Raw genomic sequence first — 23,448 nt, 5'->3', positions numbered from 1 at the left:
TGTAATGGGACCGTTTATCTGTCTCAGGAACTGTTTACTCTCCTGTCTGGTTGTTCTGTGCCACCCATAGCTGTTTGCCACATTTGGTTTGAATTTAGAAATTCCGGCTGCAGGTGAGTAGGCACTTGCTGAGTCGGCGGGGGGCGGGGGGGGCACCTCTGGCTGACTTTACCTGAGTCTGTGAGCCTCAGCCGAGAGTCCCACCTGGGCAGGGGTCTTTCTCCTGGGTGGGAGTGGCTCTCACTGTTCAGTCCCTCTTGTCCTTTTCAAAGATGGCCCCTTTGTCCTCACTTTCTCCTGGCCCGCTTTAGTTCCAGTCTGGTCTGGGGTCTGTGCCAGTGTCAAAGATGGTGCCTTGCTCTGGCAATGGGGGAAGGGCTAGCTTCCAGAGGCTGCTCTGTGGGTGTGAGTGAGAATGTCTTTCATGGGATACTCACGTTTTCTTTGCAATTTCGGCCCATTCATGCTCAGCCTGTGATCCAAGTCTGTTTGCTGCCTTCTGGCGGATTTCTTCCTGGTCGCTGCTGTGTGCTTTAGGTGCACGGAATGCGGAGCACTGTGCCAGCTCTGGCCCTTGCAAGGTGGCAGGACACCACCAGAGCTCAAATCTGTGTTTTCAGGCGAGCAAAATCAATTTTTCCTTTCTGGCCAGAATGCCTATACTTTTATAACTTACTTGGGCTGTCTTTCTAGGAGTAAAAGTTTCTCTGGAGTGCTAAAACTGGGATGTCGGAGTGAGCTTAGCTAGGGCTTTGCTACTCCTCCACCATCTTCCCAGAAGTTTTGAGGCTGAGATTTAATAGCAGTGGTATCACAGGAAGTGTGACAATCAAATCTATCTTAACAAAATGACCAAAAGCCATTGATATCGTTATTATCTTTCTTCCACCACACAGTAGATAAGACAGCCCACTTGATGCTGGATGCTTGTGGATCACACATATAATTCTTGCTACTCAGGAGACAGAGGTCTGAGGATCACAGTTGGAAGCCATTCCAGCAGGATAATTCATGAGATTCTTATCTCCAACATAATTACCAAACAACAACAACAACAAACACTAGAAGATAACTTTAAGGGGGAGCAGGGAGGAAGCAAGCTCAGGGATAGCTTTACAGGCCCTGAGTTCAAGCCTCAGGACTGGCACAAAAGACAAAAAAAAACACAACAAAAAAGAAAACCAGACCCACTTGAAATATGAACATCAGTATTCTTTTGGAAGAAATTAACCAGAACACAACATAATTTAGCATTTTTCCATGCACTATTATGTTTACATATTCTTAGTGGGGCATTTATTCATGGATTTTATTTGTTTATTAATTCATCATTACAGATTCAACATCTACTTTTGTATTGACAATCTATGAGTCATAAATGTACTCTCAAAATGAAAGTTTCATCCCCCTTTCTGACTTTTGACCTGGGTACTTATTTTGCCCTGGAGCTGGTTGTTTTGGAGGTCTGGATGGAAATGATAATGTTGGTAGTCCCATTCTTTGTAGTTAACTGTTTGATCAAATTCCACAAAATCCTTTTATAAACTTAGTTGAAGGTCAGTCTTCTTAAATATTAAGTCAAATGGTTTGACTTTATCTTGTCATGCAAAGTATGTGAGTCACATAGAAGCTATATTTTAATCTTTCATAAATAGATCCTTACCAACATCACTACTGATTTCAGTCAAGGCAAGACATAAAACTATCAAAACAAATTGTACTTAATCTTAAAATTATCGAGCATGTGTTTGTCTTGGAGAGAGAATAAAATGAGAAGATTTATAATCAAATCTAACAGAAATAGAGTACTCAAAAAAAAAAATAAAGCAGTTGAGATCTCTAGGTAATTGCTCTTTATGTTTCTCATCAGCAAGGATTTACCACGTCCGGACTGTGGTACTACCAAACAAAGAGAATCAGCAAAGAACATGATTGACATTTTCTCTTTATTGTCAGCAGGAATGAGGCAGTGAAAGGCTATAGATAGAACTTATCAATTAAAAGTTTGCAAGATGTCAGATAACAAATCCAAAGGCCACCAGCGTACTACATAACAAATAAAAGTTCAACAATTAAGTATTATTAGTCAATATATGTGTGGTGGTAGAGAGGGAATTCTTATACTTCTAACAAGGAACTTATGACTCAGTTCTTACTGAGGAGTAAAAGCTCCCCAGGACTGATAGCTAAAGATACCAGTAGATTTACATAATGAAAAACAACTTGAATAGTACCAAGTTAAAGAACAATGATACAGGGCCAGATGTAATGGCTTATCCTTCTAATCCTAAACCCTTGGCTGGTACAAACATGGATATTTTCAGGCCAGCTGAATAAACATTAGTGAACCTCTATCTCAAAGAAAAAGTTGAATGTGGTATAACATGTTTGTAATGCTAGATTCAAGGCAGACAGTGGTAGGAGGATGGTGGCCAAAGCTAGCCCCAGGCAAAAGCTTAAGTATCTAAAAAATAACTAAAGCACCCAGGTGCCAGTGTTGAGTCATGCCTGTATCATAGCTATCCAGGAATTTGAGACCTAGAGGAGAGCAGTTTGAAGCCAGGCAGAAAAGTCTTGGAAACTCCTTTTATTAACCAGAAAAATGCAGGACAGAAGGCATGGCTCAAGTTATGGCCAGAAAGCTGAGAAAGAGCATGAAACTATGAGTTCAAACTACCAGTACCAGCACCAAAACAAGGAAAAGAACTAAACCCAAGTTGTTTGGGAGCAAGTGGGAGAACACATGCTTAACAAGTGTAAGTCCCTGAATTCAAACCTTGATACCACCAAAAGAAAAATAATATTCATTTCTCTAAGAAGCATAAATAAGTATAAATGAACTTTACCTAAAGCTATAACAACATACATTTTGAATTAAAACACTATTTGGCACAGCTCCATAATATAATTTGGAAACTGCAAGTTTAGAACCTTTATATTTTCTGTAATCATATGCAGTAATATTTCTATTGACTGTAGCATTGGGTTCTAATTACGACTGCTAAATAAACCCATTCCTTCTAGATATCCGATGTAGAATACTGTACAGAGTAATTGGAACAGCCTTGTACAATTTCAGGAGTAGAGGATAAACACCATAGCATAAATGCCCAGGGAATGTTAAATCATTAGAAAAGCAGTAGAGAGTTAAATATCCATGGTAACTAGAAGACCATAATGCCAATAAAAACATTTAAAAGTTCAAAGTGCTCATCAATGGCTAATGCAATTGTCTGAGGGTGAGTGTCAAAACAGAGCCCACATATGTCCCATCTATAAAATGAAGGAATCAGATTCTGAAAATTTATAGGGCCTTCTAGTGACCTTGGTCCATCCATGATTTGATTTCCTGGGCTTGTGGTTATGGTATGACATGGAGAACCACACCTAACTCAAAGCCTTTTGAAACAGTGCTGAAAGTGATGAACTCCAAGGTCACCTTCAAGATAGAAAGAGCGTGGACATAAGGATGTGCTCAGAGAATCATACAAAATTGTATAGCTGTGTGAATCAATTTTAAAATATCCAGGCAAGGCGCTGGGAATATGGCCTAATGGCAAGAGTGCTTTCCTGGTATACATGAAGCCTTAGGTTCAATTCCTCAATACCATATATATAGAAAAAGGCCAGAAGAGGCATTGTGGCTCAAGTGGCAGCATGGCCTTGAGCAAAAAGAAACGAGGGACAGTGCTGGATATATATATATATCCAGTCAATGTAAAAAGCGTTTCTGTGTTCTTTCTGTTTTCCTTTGCTTTCATGGAACAGTGGAGGCACTCCATTTGGGAACATTAATGGCAGCCCATGGCTACTTCTTTCCCATCTCAGATCATGTCCTCACACTTAAGGATGATGGTACCTTCTACCGGTTTCAAGTAAGTTGGAATGAAAATATTCTTTCATGATATACTAGACGTTTCTATTTTGTTAGTTATTCTTTTGTTTTTACAGAATGGAATTCTTATTTATAGAATGCCTTATTTTACTTTGATTTAGACTAGCTAGAAACTAGTTGCTTTTAGAAGTAAGACATAAAAGTTTGGAAAGAAATGTACTCACTGACTTACATATGAAACTGTAACCCCTCTGTACATTACTTTGGCAATAAATAAATATTTTTTTAAGCAATGAATGCGGAGATCAATGGGAATATGCCAAGAGGTGACGATTTGTGATAGAAGAACTGAGTAATGGTTGAAATTATGTTTTATATTAAAAGCCTAAAGATATTTCAGTAAGAAACTTGCAGGAATTCAGGAAAATGGAAGAGTCTCCATCTCTAAGTAGTAAGGAGCTAGTAGTAAATTGTGCCATGTGACTTAATTTATTATACACTGGCCATTGCCTGTGAATCAGAGCCCTCTTCAGTCCTAGGAAATTTTCATGGGAATTTAAACATTTATACAAACTCCATCTTGCTGAGATCTGAGGCTAGCCCTGCTACAAGCCTGTGGAAATTGATATGTACACATAGAGTGTGACACCAACCGGAGACATGTCACCTTAAAAGTTGTACCACCTGGGAAAAGTCATTCTGTATCACTTCCAAATGTGATGATTCTGTTAGGAGGCAATGGCAGACTAGTTTAAGTCACTCCTCATACAATTGATGCTTGATTGACAATGATTCATTTGAGTTTAGCTGGTATTTTATTAGAGGTAATAGTGGATTGCAGCCTATAAAAGTAAAGCACATAGAATGTCATTGTTCAGGACTGAAGAGGTTTCTCAATGATAGATTGCTCACCAAGCATGTACAAGATGGGTTCCATTTTAACATGGCACAGAAACAAGAACTCTAGAATGTAAACTGTAGATTACTGAAAGATAATTTTTTTTGGAGAGTTCTTTCCACTGTCCAACTTTCAGAAGTTGGAAGATTTTTCTCACTCGTTCTAAGTAATTAAGCATTCTGCAAATAATTGACTGATTAGCAATGTGGTTGAATAAACTTGCAGGAAAATAAATTGATAATATGGTTTAAAATTTCTTTTCAGAGATCATTGATTTCCTTACCAGTCTCACTCCCAATTCTTTCAGACAATCTTATTCCAAGGATCAGGGTTTGTTTTTTAGTTAATTTATGGAAAATGCAACAATCTCTTGAAACTGTGGTGTAGAGCTTCATATTCAAGCACTTTCAATTACTTAACTTGCTAAATTTAAAAGCATTTTAAACCTGCCTGCTGTGGGACCACTCACTTGTAGTTCTTGCTGTTTAGGAAGTGGGAACAGGAAGATCATGAGTTTGAGGATGGCACAAGCAATGTTAGTGAGAAGTGACTCAAAAAATTGTTTTGAAAATAATATAGTTTAACTCATGTAGGCAGTGGTAGCTGAAACTAGCTAACCTCTTATTAAGTGAGAGCAACTTAAAGTCCTAATGTTTTTAACATTATAACATATAAGAAAGTACTGGTGATTAGCAAGTAAACTAGCTATATATGATTAATAGTTCTCAATTTTTAAAGGAGTCCTTTTACTATTGCATTTTCCAAATAATCTATCCATATTCACATCTGTAACTGGATCGAAATATGACATTTTTGTAAATATACTAATCATATAATCCTATCACCCCACAAAGAATAAAACAGAAAAGTCAAGATTAATTGAATTTATACTGTAATATCTACCAGGTCATTAATTAGTCTGTGCTTGAATGGCACTACTAACAGAAAACATATTACCAATCCTTGTATTCACATCCACTTTTTATGTTGGTTCCAAGCAGCTAAATGGTCCTTATTACACTAAGCTGAAATTCAACTCCTTGTAAGGCTTTCAAACATCTTGAGTTAAAAACAGGAAATTCATGATGCTCTGTTTACAGTGTTTGCAGTGAATCTTGGACGTTTTGGCAATCATTAACTATTCAGGGTGTCTTTACAGCACAAGTCTGAGATAAACAGATCTCTAACTAAATTTTGCTGGCAGGACATAGTAAATTTGTCTTTAATTTTTAGTACAAGTAATCACGTGATTTTCTCATTTACTGTGACCTTTCAGTTGTCTAATTAATTTCTTTTTCCTAGTTGGAATTGAGATCTGGTTTGATTCTCCAGAAAGGAGTCTTTCATGTCTCTTCACATCACTTCACATGCCAGAGGTGATGTAGCAACACTGTGCCATTTTGGATGAGGTTCATAGTAGCTAAGGAAGTGAACACTGAAAAACAGAGACACACATGAATTAAAATGTCCTAAAGATTAGTAGAGCTATAAAAACAGGCTTTAAATGTCAACAAATTGTAAGGTTTGTTACTCTATTTTCTATTCTCATAAGTCAAAACATTTGGTTTCCATAATGGACGTGTGGCTCAAATAGAGAGCACTAGCTGTGAGCAAGACAGCCAGCACAAAAACAAAACTAAACATAATATTGTAAAGTCTTCCCATATTAATGAAGCATATCCTGTCTCTCCTAGAATTTTGATCCTATTTTATTCCAAATAAATCACATCAGTCAAGTTCTAACTTCTAGAGAGACGTGGGTTTTAGGTGACACGAGTGGTTTATATAAGTCTTGATATTCTTTTAATCTCATGGACATTTTTTTTTTGCTTCTAAATTCTACTTTGATTTCATTCATAATTTGAAAAACAAAACCACCACTCTTCTTTGTACATTGTCATAATTCCCAAGAAATGAGAATCTCTGGGTGGGTCTCTGATAATTTGGGAAGCTCCCCAACCCAGAATTGGAAGCAGGTCGCCCCAAATAGCATTCTCCTTAAAACTAGCATCATCACATAATCAGAGATGACCCTAAATTTGCACATTGCACATAAATAGTTTGTACAACCAGTTAACAAATGCAGTGAATCCACAACTTTGTAGTATGCAGCCAGCGTTCCCATGGGCCCCGGCTTCAACGTTATTCCAGGGAATGGGGTCACAAAAACAGAGAGTCAGCAATAGATCTCTTTCTTGGCATGCATGGAAAGAAGCAGACAGGTATTGCCATGGATCCTCAGATGGGGCTAGAAATATCCTTTCAGAAAATATAAAGTGTTGATGTTCCTAACAAGTTTCACCTGATTAAATAGTTTGTACTTACATTAATGGGTTTCAAGAATTTTACAGAATCAGAATCAGAATTCTACAGAACTCTGATTTTGTGAATCCATCGAATAAGATATTATTTATTTGAAAATGATTTCTGGTTTTTATAGTTTAAAATTTTAGACCAGTAAATGTCTTCATGATAGCATATTTGTAAAAGGGAAGATAGGAGCTTGTTCTTGTCTTGATAGATTATTTTGAAAGTTCTATAACGAAGTTAGAGGCAAGCGAACAAATTTGCCATATCTCAGACAAAGATATGGTACATTGAGATTTTGGTCTATCAGAGGTAAGGTTATGCTATATAATGTAGAGAGAATAATCCTGCTGGACATCATATTCGGCTTTCCTTCCTCTCTGGATAAAAACTGAATAACTTCAAACCCATTCATGTAAAACTGTAGCAAATGTATGACACTTTAAATTCCTACTGTGGTTGTGCATATTTGCAGTTGATTGACAATGACTATGTAGACGAAAACCTCACAGTGTCTTTCTTGGTACTTGATCTAGATTATAAAATATATATTTGGAAAATATTAGTAATTGTTAAAGATAGATGCAGTTCATAGACCAGAAACTGCCCAATTTTTATGTATCTAACTCCAGTTCCAATTCTTTTTTCTCCACAGACACCCTACTTTTGGCCATCAAATTGTTGGGAGCCAGAAAACACAGACTATGGTCAGTGCAATAGCTCATAATTTTGTTTATAATACTAGTGTGTCTGCATGTCTGTGTGCTTGTGTTTCCTTACTTTTGTCCTTAAAAGGTGAAATTCTAAGGCTCAGTTTGGGGCTGATAGTTATAACACAGAATAGATGAATTGCCTTGTTTGGAAAGTCACCAAATTTGTGGAAACTTTCTCTATAGCATAGTGCTCTCTACAACTATTAAAGAACAGCTTCAAAATGGATTGGAGAGCTATAACAAGCCTTAAAGGCTATTATTGCTTTTACATCACAGCATAGTCTACTGGAAAGCATAACAAAAGGTTCTTAAGAGCAAGTACTTTAATTTGACTCTCTCTCTCACTTAGCTGTGTGATTTTACATAAGTCCTTTGACTTCCCAAAGATTTACTTGTCTCCCTGCTATGTGAGGCATCCTATGATTCTTAATTTGAATTTACTAGATAAGATCTGCAGAACATAAACCTCTATCAATAAGTACATATGAAAAAAACAACAACAGTGTTTTATGGTTATTTTGGACTTGCAGGAAAAGGGATTGCATTGGCTATCCTCAATGACTGAGATGAGCCAGGAAGGACAATAAGACCTAAAATCTCAATAAGCTTTATTCATTGAAAGTAGGTAAACTGTGGTGGACAAGTGATTATTTGTAAAATTATTACAAATTTCTAGCATACGAATGCTGTTTATGGGATTCATCAATCAATTTTTAGCAAATGAAATCAATAACAATGACATCATTATAAATATTACTGTTCAATTTTAATTCATGAACATCAGTCTCTGAAATTATAACTAAGTTAGAACACTAAAGAACAGTAATAAAGATACCTCCTCTGGAAATTTCCTGGAATTGTGCATTGCAGAGAGAATTGGCAACTTGATGACCTTTGTGACAAAGTTCTTAATAAAATCTGAATTAGAGATTTCAGTAAATTCTATTATGTAGCTACTTCAAGCTGAGTGTGATGGCAAAAAGTCCCCAAGACATCATCTCAACCAATAAAAACTGAGCATGGTGGCAGGCACCTGTCATGCAGATGTATGGGAACTGGGATGCATACATAAGAGCAAAGTGAGGTATGATTCAGACCGTGCCTGGGCACAAAATCTAGATGTTATTTGAAAAATGACTAACATGAAAAGGAGTGAAAGTGTGGGTCAAGACTACACTCCTAATATTTCTGAAGCCCTGAGTTTAAATCCAAGTAATTACAGACAGAATTTTGTGACAAAAACTGAGAGAGATCCACGCAATAGGTGATATTGTCCAAGAAGATATATACTCATTACCTGACTTATATAACTGTAACCTATCTGTATATCACCTTTATAAATAACAATAAAAAATAAAAACATAATTTCAGTTTCTACACTCCAAGTCATGATGTAATCTTCAGGTTTGCAATTTCCCACACAAAAACTGAAGGACATAATTGTAGCAAAGGGTAATTTTACCATCTAGAACAGGGGCTGGCCAGATTGAGATTCATGGATCTGGTTTTCTCTTGAGCTTAACAAATGCATGGAGTCCTTTTCCAAGTGACAGCACAGTAGAAGTAATCCTGATACTTCAAGTTGAGGGAGGAAGGGGTTGTTATTTTAGGATCTGTTGGGGATGAAAATATCTTGGTTTGGGTGAACCTTATTCCTGGTGGTGGTGAGGTCAATGAGGACGTAGAAGACCTTAAAGATATCAGTGTCCAAGTAAAACTCACTATGCTCACAAGGTCATAAGATCTACACATTTATTTCAGTAGGCTATTAACTAGAAGAAGCATTGTTTTGTTTTTCAAATTTTTATTATCAAACTGATGTACAGAGAGGTTACAGTTTCATACGTTAGGCATTGGATACATTTCTTGTACTGTTTGTTACCTTGACCCTCATACCCCCCTCCCTCCTCCCCCTTTCCTCCCCCCCCCCCAGAGGTGTTCAGTTCACTTACACCAAACAGTTTTGCAAGTATTGCTAATTGACTTCAACAGGTCATCAAAAAAATCATACACCAAGAAGCATTGTTTTTTTTTCTTTAGTGTTTCTCTAAATTCCTAATTATTGTAGCCATGATAAAAATTAAAAAAATATTGCAACTTATTAGGGATACTGTGTGTGTGTGTGTGTGTGTGTGTGTGTGTGTGTGTGTGTGTGTGTGCATGATGTGTGTGAGTGTATGTGCATGCCAGTCCTGGGACTTGAATTCAAGGCACTGTCTCTGTGCATTTTCCCTCAAGGCTAGCACTCTACCTCTTGAGCCACAGCTCCTTGTCCCACCTTTTTAATGCTTAATTGGAGATAGGACTCTAATGGACTTTCCTATCCAGGTTCGCTGTGAACTGTAATCATCAGAGCTCAGCCTTCTCAGTAGCTAGGATTACAGTTGTGAGCAAACTTATTAGAGAGACTTTTTGAACACTAGGTATATGGTCAAGTGATTTGCTTAAATTAATTTCTTTGATTAAAATCTGATTTAAGGGATGATTTATATAATGGAGTTCGTATTTGGCTTCAGCATGGAGAGAATGAAAAAACTTGATTATTTTGTTTCTACACTGTCTTGACAGAAGGAAATCTGTATTACTTTTTATTTCACACTACCAACCTAAGGATACCAGCCAGGTTTCAAACTCTTTTACATATGTAACAAGTATATGGACTACATCACTACATTGCTTAGATTGTTAATGGCAGTGTTAAACTCTGACTTCCTGCAGCAAAGGAATGCAGAGCTAGAGAGAACCTGAAAAATTATCCACTTTTGTCATCTCAATGAGTTGGCTTAGTTCCGAGAGTTTCAGGACCCTCTAAGCCAACATCATATCTTCCATTACCAGCCAAATATAGAAGATACTGAGAAGTTAGATAATTAAAACGATGCCTGAAATTGTACTTCAGTAACAATGTCTATACCTTATTCTTTAATGGCCATACTTTGCTCAGGTTAAATATACTAAAAATGTTTCTCCATGGTATTTCTAGCATTGTTAGGCCAATGTTCAATCAAGACGTGTTTGATAGGACTGACCTAGGCTGTGCTTCTTTTTTCCCCCTGAAGTTAAAGTATTAGCTTCTTGTGAAAGAACTTTCTCATCGAGCTAAAAAAATATTTCTGTAAGGCATCTCAATGTCCTGCTGTTGTTTTCTGGTTTCTCTGTGGAGCACTGGCTGGATCCTCACTATAATGATAAAAGCAGCAGTGATAGCACACTGCATTCCCAGATCACTCTGCAATTCTCTTGAGTTATGGTGTTTTATCTCAGTCTATGTTCTTTGCAGGGCTAAATCAAGGGCAAAGCTAGCAAATATTTCTCAGGCTTTTTACTTATTTTGTGAGCTAGGAAACAATAATGCTTGGCATAGGTTATATGCAGGCTGCTCCTGCAGAGACACAGGAGGAGTGTTAAAGCCAGTCACCCACAGTCTTTTTCCAAAGTAAATAGCACAGCCTAGCATGAAGTACCAGGCCCGAGCTAGCAAGCTAGCAATCCTCCTCTGCAGCTGGTGTATCTAGTTCTCAGGCCACTGTGGTGAGCATGCACATGGAGAACTTCCTAACTGGAACCTGTGATATGGAGCAGGTGACATGTTACAGGCATCTGAACTTTCATACTTCTGCTCAATCCCTTGCATGAGCACTGTGCCATGCACAGCATAAAATGATCAAGATATATTTGCAGATGTTCTCTGGAAGAGTTGATTATGTCAGGCATGATACAAAATCAATCAACTTACATACCAACTGGGGCTTTGAGTTTCCAACAACTGACTTCCCAACTCCATCTGATACTCAACGAGGGCCTGACATGTGGCATGCATGGTTCTATTATCAATTTGACTTTGGCTCTACATTATGTGGTATGTAGCCTAGTTAATTAATGCCCATTGTCTGTGTTAGGCAATAGATGAAACATTTTGCAGACATCTGTAAGCAGCCTGAAGCAATAGAACAATTTATCCATCTAGCCTACAACAGAAGGAAGAATTCTTATCTTTTATATTATATTTCTATTATCTGTGTGTGTGTGTGTGTGTGTGTGTGTGTGTGTGTGTGTGCTCCTGTAGCTTGAACTCATGGCATGGGTGATGACCTGAGATTTTGTGCTCAAGGCTAGTGCTCTACCACTTGAATCACAGCTCTACTTCTAGCTTTATTGTGTGGTTAACTAGAGATAAGGGTCTCACAAACTTTCCTGGTTCACTCCCTTCAAAGCCATATCATTAGATTTCAGTTTCCTGAGGAGCTAGGATTACAGATAGCTACACAAAGGAGTTACCATTCAACCAATCAGTTTATGAGTACAATTTATCTTGAATGATATCATCTTCCATCCCTCTCAATCCAAGTCCTCTCTTCAATTTTCTTAATTTCATAGAATATGCATTGGATATTATGAATGTATCCCTTTCCTCCCTTCCTCTCTTCACTTGTCTCCTTTCCCCTCTATTTGACTCTTTAAAAAAATATTTTCCAAACCTTAGACATTTATTGTTTGATCCCTTGGGGAAATTTTTTGAGAAAATTGATATAAGAAAGAAATGTAATTCCTATCTTTACATAGAAATGGAGATAACAATATATATTTTAATAGAAATGCTGAAATTGAGACTATAAATAATTAGCTGTCCTCCAAAATTGCAGGGAAAAATAGATTTATTTTGGACTCACTCTTTGTTGTGTGTTTGTGTGTGTATGTGTGTGTGTGAGAGAGAGAGAGAGAAAGAGAGACAGACAGACAAACAGAGAGACAGAGAGAGAGATAAACAGAATCCATTATACATAAACCACACACAAATTTTAGCAAAGCATACTTAAACACATGCTTGCACACATGCAGAGTGAAAGCCTTGTATCTCTCCCAGGCAGGATCCTTTACTAGGAGAACATAGTAAATTATAATCCTTCCTCACTCATTCTTCTCTGAAAGAAGGAATGATTTACTTTGTATCATGGAGTAAAATCAAGGTAAACACCGAGTTTACTTTCTTGGAATCAAGGAGAGGATGTAGAGCAGTAAGGTATGTCATCTCTCAAATTAAAAGCTGGATGTTGCACTTTTGATGGAACCATCAGCATTTTTGTGGAAAAATAACTAACTACACTAGTTTTGAGCACTAGACAAGACAGATGTACTTTTAACACATACTTAATATACTATTGCTGTAAGGATCTTTTTTTTTTAACTAATGGAAGAGTAGTGATCTTTAAGTAATCAAGTAGATTTTTATTGTTTAACAGGGGAGCTGACTAATTTTGAATTTGATAGATTATTAGCCAATTAAGTAATTAAGCTTAACTAAAGTTAAATGTTAATTAGCTTAAGCTAAATTAAATGTAAAAACTTATTTCTTGATCTCTCAATTATTTTTGTTGTTGGTGTTGGTGTTGGGGCTTGAACTCAGCCTGGGTACTGTCCCTGAACACTGAGCTCAAGGCTAGTACTTTATCACTTGGAGCCACAGCTCCATTTCCCTTTCTCTGGTAGAGATAAGAATCTCATAGACTTTCCTGCCCAGGTTGCCTTTGAATTTCAATTCCCAGATTTCAGGCTCCCAAGTAGCTAGGATTACAGGCATGAGGCACCAGCACCTAGATTTCTCAATTAATCTTTAAAGTGCCACATGACCACGAGTGGCCAATGGCTAGCATATAAGAGAGCACAGAGTACCACATTTGTTTTTGCCAGAGAAAGTCCTATAGGACAGAACTGAGGGGCATATTTCCTGATTTTCATTGTTTGTTGTTGTTCTTCTTTTATGTCTAGCAAATCTTTTAGCTGCATAGCCAATATTGTTCTTATAAGTTACCAAGTCTATACATCCTGGTCTTGTCACCTTAGTGTACTCTTTGCTCATATTTTTCTGTCATTTTAACTCAGCCCTTGTGATTACTTAACATTTACTCTCAGAACATAGTCATTTTCCTTACATTTTAATTATTAAGTTAATTCTTGTTGTCTGTAGAAAATCTGGAAAATCTGAGTAGAAAGTACAAGATTATAAATGGAAACTTAATGCCTCTGTGCTTTTAGCACTTTTATAGTATGTGATATTTTCCTATTTTTCAATACATTTACATATTTTTCAAAATGTAATTCATGTTTCATCTTGTACATTAATACTATGATCACTTAATTCTCCTCAAAGATCTTTGCTTAATAGTTGTGTAATATTTGATTATTTCAATGCTTCATAGCTTGTTCAGATAGTTCGTTTGTTTTACAACTTCACCTTATTATAAACCTATGATGGATCATCTCAGAGTCAAATATTTGCATTTGTCTGATTTATTTTTAAGATAATTTTTTTGTGTGCAGATCTAGTGGCTCACCCCACTAATCTTGACTACTTAGGAGGTGGAGTTCAGGATAATCACAGTATGAAGCCATCCCAGGCAAAAATTCAGTGATACTGAAACTAGACCCCGATTTCACTCTGTGTACAAAAATCAATTCATAGTGGATCAAAAATAGTAATATAAGAATTAGAGCTTTGAAACTGCCACAGAAAATATAGGGAAAACATTGGAAGATATAAGCAAAAAGCTTCCTTAAAATTAAAAATAGAACTATCATATAATATTCCAAATCACAAATCACTACTAGGCATGTATCTAAGGAATGTAAGTCACCATACAATAAAATATCTGTGCTCATAAGAGTATTATTCATAATAGCCAAGCTATGGACTCAGCTTAGTTTCCCAATGACCAGGGAATGGATGAAGAAAATATTACACACACACACACACACACACACACACACATACACACACACACACAGTAGAATATTATTCAGCCATGTATCACATGAAATTGCACCATTTTTAGAGGACTGTGTGGAACTGAAGATCATTATGTTGGATAAGATAAGCCAAACTCAAAGGTTAAAACATGGCATACCTTTGCTCATAGATTTTAGAACCTAAATAATAATAACAACACAAGAATGGAGCATACATACCAATGGGAGAGTAGGTCTTTGTGACCTTTGTGACCCTCTCAGATTCTTTAGAGTTTTTAGCAGCTTCTCACTCTGTTTGATCAGGGACTGCCTTGCCAGTTCTGAGCTATTTGTTGTTGTTGTTGTTATTTTATTTTTATTGTAAAGGTGATATACAGAGGGATTATGGGGTTACAGTTGCATAAGTAAAGTAATAAGTACATTTTGTTTTGAACAGTGTTATTCCCCTCCCTCATTTTCTTCTGTTTCTCTTCCCATTTTCCTCCCCCACTAAGTTGTAAAGTTAATTCTGTTTTGTTTTCAGACATGTTTACTATGTAGCTCAGGTTGGCCTGGGAAGCAGGCATGCACCCACATGCCCACCTTACTTCTCTGAACTATTTCTTTCATCTCTAGTAAGATAAGTAATACAATCAGTGTTTTCTTTTCACTTTATATCACAACTGTGTGTCTAAAGGAGATAATATATAATGGAAGTAATCTGCACACAAAATTGGCATGCAGGGCTGGGAATATGGCCTAGTGGTGAGAGTGCTTGCCTCGTATACATGAGGCCCTGGGTTGGATTCCTCAGCACCACATATACAGAAAATGGCCAGAAGGGGAGCTGTGGCTCAAGTGGCAGAGTGATAGCCTTGAGCAAAAAAGAAGCAAAAAAGAAGCTAGGGATAGTGCTCAGGCCCTGAGTTCACGGCCTAGGACTGGCAAAAAAAAAAAAAAAAAAAAAAAAAAAATTGGCATGCAAAGCTGTGATGGTTATCCACTTTACTCTGGAATGGATATCAAAGAATTAAAAGCAATTATTGTCAATCTTCTTATTTATCTATTCCCCATTTAACATAAGTGTTACATACCAGATACCCAGGTGGGCCTTGAACCCACAAAAAGAGTCACCAACACTCAGTGAATCAGGCTAGGTGCCTTTATTTAGCTGTGCACAGTGTCTGCTTGTCATCATCTAGATGGTGACAAAACAGCGCTGGGGCCAAATAGGGCTGGGCTTTTTAAGGGCAAGTATCACATGTACCACTAGCAGGTAGTCATGGGGTAAGAATCATATTTACCACACTCAGGTGGTCTGGCAGGTTAGGCAATGCAAGGAAGCAGAATTACTGTTAGTAATTATAATTCCAGTAAGCTCCAGCAATCCAAGCAATCCAATTTCAGTAAACAAGGCAAAGCAATACAATTCCATGTCCTAGGTGTGAGTACTTAGCCTTAAGCTTTCTCTTCCTAAAACTTCCTCTAAACTGAGTGGTCTTCCTCATTCCTTTCTTTTGTCTAGGCCCAGCTGTACTGGGCTCCCATATTTAGCTTAGGTTTGCCACTACCCAGGCCGACTACTTTGTCTAAGCCTGCTGCTTCTAGAGACTCAAAGAAGGGAGTTCCCCTACACCTTTCACTTGGTTTCCACAATAAGGAACTAAGAGACTAAGATTATTGACTTGAATTTTTAATCTGTATTGTAATGTCGAGAACCTTTTGTTGCATATTAGATGAATGATTAATTTACAAATATAAATTGTATAGCAGATTTGAAAAAAAAAATCTCTTTTCGCTGTTTTTGTGAAATGTCACTGTGTGTTGCCCAGACTGGTCTTAAACTTACCATGATTCTGCCTCAATTTCCCCTTATCTCTTATTTAATATCTCTTGGTTAGATCGTAAAGAAATATACTCATTATATAAATAACTTCTAATAGAGATGAGCAAAAGCAGTCTCAGATAACATTAGTCTGAAGTGACATTTCCTTTTTCCTAGAGAGAAACTCATTCTCTCTACCTATAGTTCCAGCTATTTCCACGATGTTCTCAATGAATTCCTTCTACTGAAGGGCTAGACCTACTAAGATAAAGTTTAAAGATTTTCACAATTCATTTGCCCAAATTCCATAATAGATCTTTGTTACCTTCATAAGGATTGTCAAGGCATATGAGCTCATATAATAATTAAGTCTTATTATGACCTTATAGTATCATAGTCTTCATTGTTAATACACATCAAAATTAAATTAAAATTTTTATAGTATTAGTATAGTTTTTTTTCTCTTAAGACTTAAGGTTCTTAAGCTGAACGGCTATTGAATCATGTTTTTTGAACTAAGTTCTCTGAGTTATTTTTATTTCCTAACTTTTCATTCCTATAAATGCACTGCTAATGTTAAAATTTTAAGTGAATTCTATTAAAATTTTGCATTCAAAATAACCTTTAAGTGAAGAATTAGTTATTATTTTCTTTAACTAAGATAGTTATCTGTTTGTTTGGAAGACTTTTCCATTTCCATATTCCTATTGTAATGGGGTCCCCACAAAGGATGGGACCACAATGTAATGGGGTTGGAGGGAGGGAGGGGGGAACACCCATCCCTCCAAGAGTCCACCACTCAGAGACAGTCTCAAGCAAAAAGATGGATTTATTGGGGAAGAAAAAGTATACTGACAAATGGGACAATGTCATTCTTTCTGATAGAGGCATAAAATTCCATTGTGAGGGGCATCTGGGTTGGTTCCAGATTCTCGCTATGAAAAATTGTGCTGCAATGAACATTGTTGTGCTGGTGTCATTACTGTGATTTTGTTTGTGGTCTTTTGGATAGATACCCAAAAGTAGGGCTGCTGGGTCATAGGGGAGTTCTATATTTAGCCTTCTGAGGAATCTCCATACTGCTTGCCAGAGTGGCTGAACCAGTTTACATTCCCACCAACAATGAAGGAGGGTTCCCTTTTGGCCACATCCCCTCCAACAATTGTTATTGTTAGTTTTCTTGATATAAGACATTCTTACTGGGGTGAGATGGAATCTCAATGTTGTTTTGATTTGCATTTCTTTTATGGCCAGTGATGTAGAGCATTTTTTCATATGTCTCCTGGTCATTCTCATTTCCTCATCAGAGAAGTCTCTTTGTAAGTCTTTAGCCCACTTGATGAGGGGGCTATTGGTTCTTTGCGGTTTTGTTTTGGAAGAAGGTAATTTTTTTAGTTCTGCATATATTTTAGAGATGAGGCCTTTGTCCGTTGAATGGCCAGTAAAGATCTTCTCCCAGTCTGTGGGCTTTCTGTTTATCTTGCGAGCTATGTCCTTTGCCGTGCAAAAGCTCTGCAGTTTGATGCAGTCCCATTTGTCCAACCTTTTTTTGATTTGTAGCCTTTCTAGGTCTTTGTTAAGGAAGTTCTGTCTTGTGCCAAGGAGCCCAAGTGTTTCTCCTACTCCTTCCTTTAGTGTTTTCAGGGTGTGTGTTTTGATTTCGAGGTCTTTAATCATTTGGAATTGATTTTGTTGCAGGGTGATATATAAGGATCTAGTTTTAGTTTGTTGCATGTGTTGAGCCAGTTTTGCCAGCACCATTTGTTAAAGAGGCTATCTTTCTTCCATACTATTGTTTTAGCTCCTTTATCAAAGATTAAGTAGGCGTAGTTCTGTGGGTTCATTTCTGGGTCTTCAATTCTGTTCCATTGGTCTTCAGGCCTGTTCCGGTGCCAATACCAAGCTGTTTTTATTACTATAGCTTTATAATACAGCTTGAAGTTGGGTATTGTAATTCCTCCATCACTGTTTTTTCTGCTTAGGATTGTTTTTGCTATTCTAGGTCTTTTATTGTTCCATATGAACTTCTGGATTGCTTCCTCTATTTCATTAAAAAATGGTGTTGGGATATTAATGGGTATTGCATTGAATTTGTAGATAGCCTTTGGCAATATTGCCATTTTGATTTTATTAATCCTCCCAATCCAGGAGCATGGGAGTTTTTTCCATTTCCTTAGTTCTGACTTAATTTCGTTTTTCAAGCTTTTAAAGTTCTCATCAAAGAGGTCTTTCACTTCTTTGGTTAAGGTTATTCCTAGGTATTTTATGTTTTGGGGGGCTATTGCAAAAGGAGTTGCTTTCCTGATTTCAGCCTCGTTCTTCAGGTCGTTAGCATAGAGAAAGGCCATTGATTTTTGAAGGTTTATTTTATATTGTGCTACTTTGCCAAATTTTGGATTAGATCTAGTAGCTTGGGGATAGAGACTATGGGATTCTTTAGGTATAGGATCATGTCATCTGCAAAGAGAGAAAGTTTAACTTCATCTTTTCCTATTTGGGTCCCCTTTATATTTTCTTCTTGCCTAATTTGTAAGGAAATGGAAGGACTTGGAAAAAATTATACTAAGTGAAGTGAGCCAGACCCAAAGAAACATGGACACTATGGTCTTCCTTATTGGGAATAATTAGTACAGGTTTAGGCAAGTCATAGCAGAGCATCACAAGGCCCAATAGCTATACCCTTATGAACACCTAAGATGATGCTAAGTGAAATGAACTCCATGTTATGGAGACAATTGTTATATCACAGTTGTAACTACTTTCAATGTCCCATGTGTATCTGTAGCTTCAATTATTGATGATGTTCTTGTATCACCTTCCTGTGGTTGTACCTACACTATCTCTGTAATCTTATCTGAGTATATTGGAAACCATGTATACTGGTATTGGAACTAGGAAATTGAAAGGGAATACCAAAATTGAGAGACACAGGGTAAAAAAAAGACAAACAACTACAAAAGCAATACTTGCAAAAGTGTTTGGTGTAAGTGAACTGAACACCTCAAGGGGGGAAAGGGTAAGGGGGAGGGGGGAGGGTGGTATGAGGGACAGGTAACCAACATTACAAGAAATGTATCCAATGCCTAATGTATGAAACTGTAACCTCTCGGTATATCAGTTTGATAATAAAAATTTGAAAAAAAAAAAAAAAAAAGAAAGAAAAGAAAAAGTATACTGACGGGCCACTCTCATGGCCCAGATTTGAGCTGGGACCGCAACTGTAAAAAGCAGGCTGGTTGGCCAGGGCCGCAGCCCGTACGCGGGAGTTGGGACCGTGTGCTGGTCAGTATACATTTTATTTCCCCAATAAATCCATCTTTTTGCTTGAGACTGTCTCTTAGTGGTGGACTCTTGGAGGGATGGGAGATTCCCCCCCCCCTCCAACCCCATTACATCGTGTTCCCTTGGGGGGACCCCATTACATTTGGTACATTGGCCGGGAAGAGTCCTTAACCACCTTCTTTTGGGGGGAAGATGGAAGATTCCCAGGCGAAGAAAAGAAACCTCCGGAGGTATAGGGGTGTATGTCTGAGCTGGTCGACCAATCTGTTTCTGTTTCTGTGTCTGTGTCTGTGTCTGTGTCTGTGAAGGTCATCTGTAGGTCTGCCTGAGTGGGCCCATCTGTAAGAATGTGCTGGAGAGTGCACCTTCTGTTAAGGCCGTCTGTGGGGCTACTTGAGTGGGCCTGTCTGCAAAGGTGCTCTGGAAATTGCACTGTCTGGAAAGGCCATCTGTGGGGCTGCCTGAGTGGGCCCATCTGCAAAGGTGTGTTGGAAAGTGCACCATCTGGAAAGGCTGTCTGAGGGGCCACCTGAGTGGGCCCATCTGCAAAGGTGCCCTGGAAAGTGCACCATGTGTAAAGGCCATCTGTGGGGCTGCCTGGGTGGGCCCATGTGCAAAGGTGCGCTGGAAAGTGCACCATCTGAAAAGGCCATCTGTGGGAACCCCTGAGTGGGCCCCTCTGTAAAGGCCATCTGTGAGGCCACCTGAGTGGGCTCGTCTGTAAAGGTGCGCTGGGATGTGCACCATCTGTAAAGGCCATCTGGGGCCCTGTGGGCCCATCTGTAAAAGTGAGCTGGGAAGTGCACTGTCTGGGGCCCGACTGGGTAGGCCCCTGTGTAAAAGTGCACTGGGAAGTGCACTATCTCGGGCCTGACTGAATAGGCCTATCTGAAAAAGTGCCAATGGAAAGCACTGAGTAGGCCTGTGTGAATCTAAAAGGTGCACCGTCTGTAGGCCTGAGACAGAGAGAAGCTGGATACAGCGGAGCTCTCTAAGGCTGGGGCGGTCAAGGAATGCCTTGACCCTCTTCTGAAGACAAATGTAATAGGAAGGTCAGATCTGGCCAGCACCATCATTGGCTGTTGAGGGTTGTCAGGTTGACTCCTTCTCAGATTAGTTAAAGAGAGCAGAAGCTGACTCCATCTCCACTAAGATCTTTCCCACCCTATCCAGGGAAGTTCCCTTCACTGTGATAAGATTGTGTAAACTGCTTGACCACCTGAGTAGTGGAGCATTCGAGGTTAAACCTGTGCCCTCCCATGAGTAGGCGTATCTGCCTGCATCATGTGAGCCCTGCCAAATCCGTGTGCCAAGTCTAACTAAAATGATAGGTTGGTTCAGTTGCTATGAGGCAAATTGTAACTCCATTGGCCACCTGCATGTGACCTGGCATGCTCTGTAAGTGTTGTAACCTCATTGACCACCTGCGTGTGGCAGGCTTGATGGTGTGGTATTTACCTTTATAACCAGACCCAAAGGAGTGTGCCGTCCCAGCTCCTGAGTCTGGGCTATGACCCTGGCCGGTCAGTATACTTTTTACTTCCCAATACTTTTTACTTGAGACTGTCTCTGAGTGGTGAACTCTTGGAGAGATGGGGGATTTCCTCCCCTCCCTTGGACCCAATTACATTGTGGTTCCCTCCCTTGGGGGACCCCATTACACTACTGTTGCCTTTTTGCTCTCTCGATGCCAAAATAATTTATCCTTACTCCAGCATCTTTCCTCTTTTGCTGTGTGCAAAGGGATTTTAACATAGAAGCTTGCCCAGAAGGTGAACGGATCTCTGAGAACAAATGATAAAGGGCTTTGTTCACTGAGTATAGGGATGATACTGAGGGTACTATGGGAAAGACATAGTCATGAATATAGAATTTGCCATAGTGAGGATGGATGGTGGAAGTGATTACTCACAACAGATTTGAGAGAAGGACAAAGAATCCCTACCTTATACCCAATGAGGAACTTCAGAGAATGTTTAACAAATGCTACCTATCTTTGGAAAAAAACAATACGCACTGACTCAGGGAATAGAATTTTTAAAGGCAAGAGAATGTCTAGCTGAGGCAGGAAGAATTAAAAAGGAAGTAACTATGCTATGAAACCTTTTGTCATGATACAGAACACACACATGTTTCTCTTAACATTATCTAATCCCTCTACAAAAGAGAAATCAATCTTAGCAGGTAGGCTAGCAGAACAAATAATACCAGAGTGAGGTAGGTAGTCTAGGGGTGACAGCACTGATCAATCACAAGTACACTTCAATGAAAGGCCACCACTTATAGGGAGGGAGGCATTCTTCAAAAAAATCCATGCAAGTATCATGGCTAACAGACCATTCCTAAGTCTCTGTTGAGTAACTCAGCTGTATTTGCCAAGCAAGAAATCAAATAGCGCAGTGAATAATGGACAAAGTCCTGAACAGACATTTCTTAAGACATACAAAGGCCATTGGATATGTGTGTATGTGTGTGTGTGAGTGTGCATGCTTACCATCATAAATCATTGGTTAATTCAAACTAGCACGACATAAGCATCACAACTGTAAGAATGTCATTCGCGTTGACAGATTTGAAGAACAGGGAACACTGTTGGTAAATTGGTAGAGCCATTATGAAAACAGTATAGAGGTTCTTCAAAAAGCTGAACTTAGAAGCCATGCAATCCAGCAAACCCTTCCTCCTTCCTTCTTTATCCAGGGGCAAAACAGTTAGAAGCCCTATTACCAGTTCTGGAGAGTCAGTGAAGACAGAAGCTTCCTGACACATAAGCTAGGGTAGAAGACTCAAATTTTAAACCAAATGTGTAGATTTGCTTAAAGTTTATTACTTGAGATGAACATTGAAACAACTTGGTATCTTTGAACTGTGCAAGGATGAAAAACTAGATTGTGGGAATTGCTTGATTTTTATTTTTCAATTCAGGAATAGGGGAAGAATTAACCCACAGAGTATTCATTAAAAAATAAAAACAGTCACATCATGAGAGTATGTTTTATTTGCTTTACTTGGTTGGGTATTTTCTAAACACATACTTGGTGTTTATATGTACAGTCTGCTTTAGTTATGTATTTTTGTCTTTCTTCTCTTCTCCTTTTTATATGCCAGTCCTGGGACTTGAGCACAGGGCATGGGTGCTGTCACAAGCTGTTTTGCTCAAGGCTAGTTAGTGCTCTACCACTTGAACTGCAGCCTCACTCTGGCTTTTTGGTGCTTAAGTAGAGATAAGAATCAAATGGATTTTTCCAGCCCAGGCTGGCTTCAAATCAAATCCTCAGGATCTCAGCCCCCTGATTATTTAATAGTTCAGGCGTGAGTCACCAGGGCCCAGTTATTTTTGTCTTTTCCTAGATAAATGTTACATTACAGTGTGAGTGGCTTTGTTTTTGATCTGTGTGGTATGACTGGATATTTTGTCATGGATATTAGTGTTTTCATGAGACCATGTTCCTTCATATAGACTTAGGAAACTTAAAAAATAACCTAATACCAGAATTCACTTTCTGTTTAGTTCCTATTGAGCTGGAGATGTGATCTAGAAATTGACTTTTCCATCTAAATTCTAAGCAGCAATCTCTGCTTCTGCACACAGCTATGCCATTCAGAGTAGCTCTTCAGACTCCCATTTAGTACAACACATTCTTGTTAAATCATTTTTTGTTTTACTCCATTAAGTATTCAAAATTATCTCAAATGGTCTCCCAGAAAAATCACTGAAAAGAAATATATTTAAAGTTGGAATTGAAATGAAGTACTCAATAATTGAAATCATTTTAAACAGTACCCTGGAAAGGGCTTTAATATTAATAGTTTCAATATTTTGTCAGAACAGAAAACATTCAAGAGCTACGTTAGAAATCGTTAA

At 38.3% G+C, this 23,448-nt stretch overlaps 1 protein-coding gene across 1 annotated transcript in view; it reads left to right on the top strand.

Annotated features, from left to right (window-relative positions):
* Positions 1–23,448, top strand: part of Rgs7 (regulator of G protein signaling 7) — a 436,763-nt gene that overhangs the window by 354,230 nt on the left and 59,085 nt on the right. Inside the window, exons 5-6 of the mRNA XM_048357041.1 lie at positions 3,769–3,875; positions 7,696–7,747. Of these exons, the coding sequence (XP_048212998.1) occupies positions 3,769–3,875; positions 7,696–7,747 (159 nt within the window). The remainder of the gene's footprint in view (positions 1–3,768; positions 3,876–7,695; positions 7,748–23,448) is intronic.

This window comes from Perognathus longimembris, chromosome 11 (genome assembly GCF_023159225.1).
Source record: "Perognathus longimembris pacificus isolate PPM17 chromosome 11, ASM2315922v1, whole genome shotgun sequence".
NCBI classification, from domain to species: Eukaryota; Metazoa; Chordata; class Mammalia; order Rodentia; family Heteromyidae; genus Perognathus; species Perognathus longimembris.
This window is presented reverse-complemented; position numbering and strand designations above follow the sequence as displayed.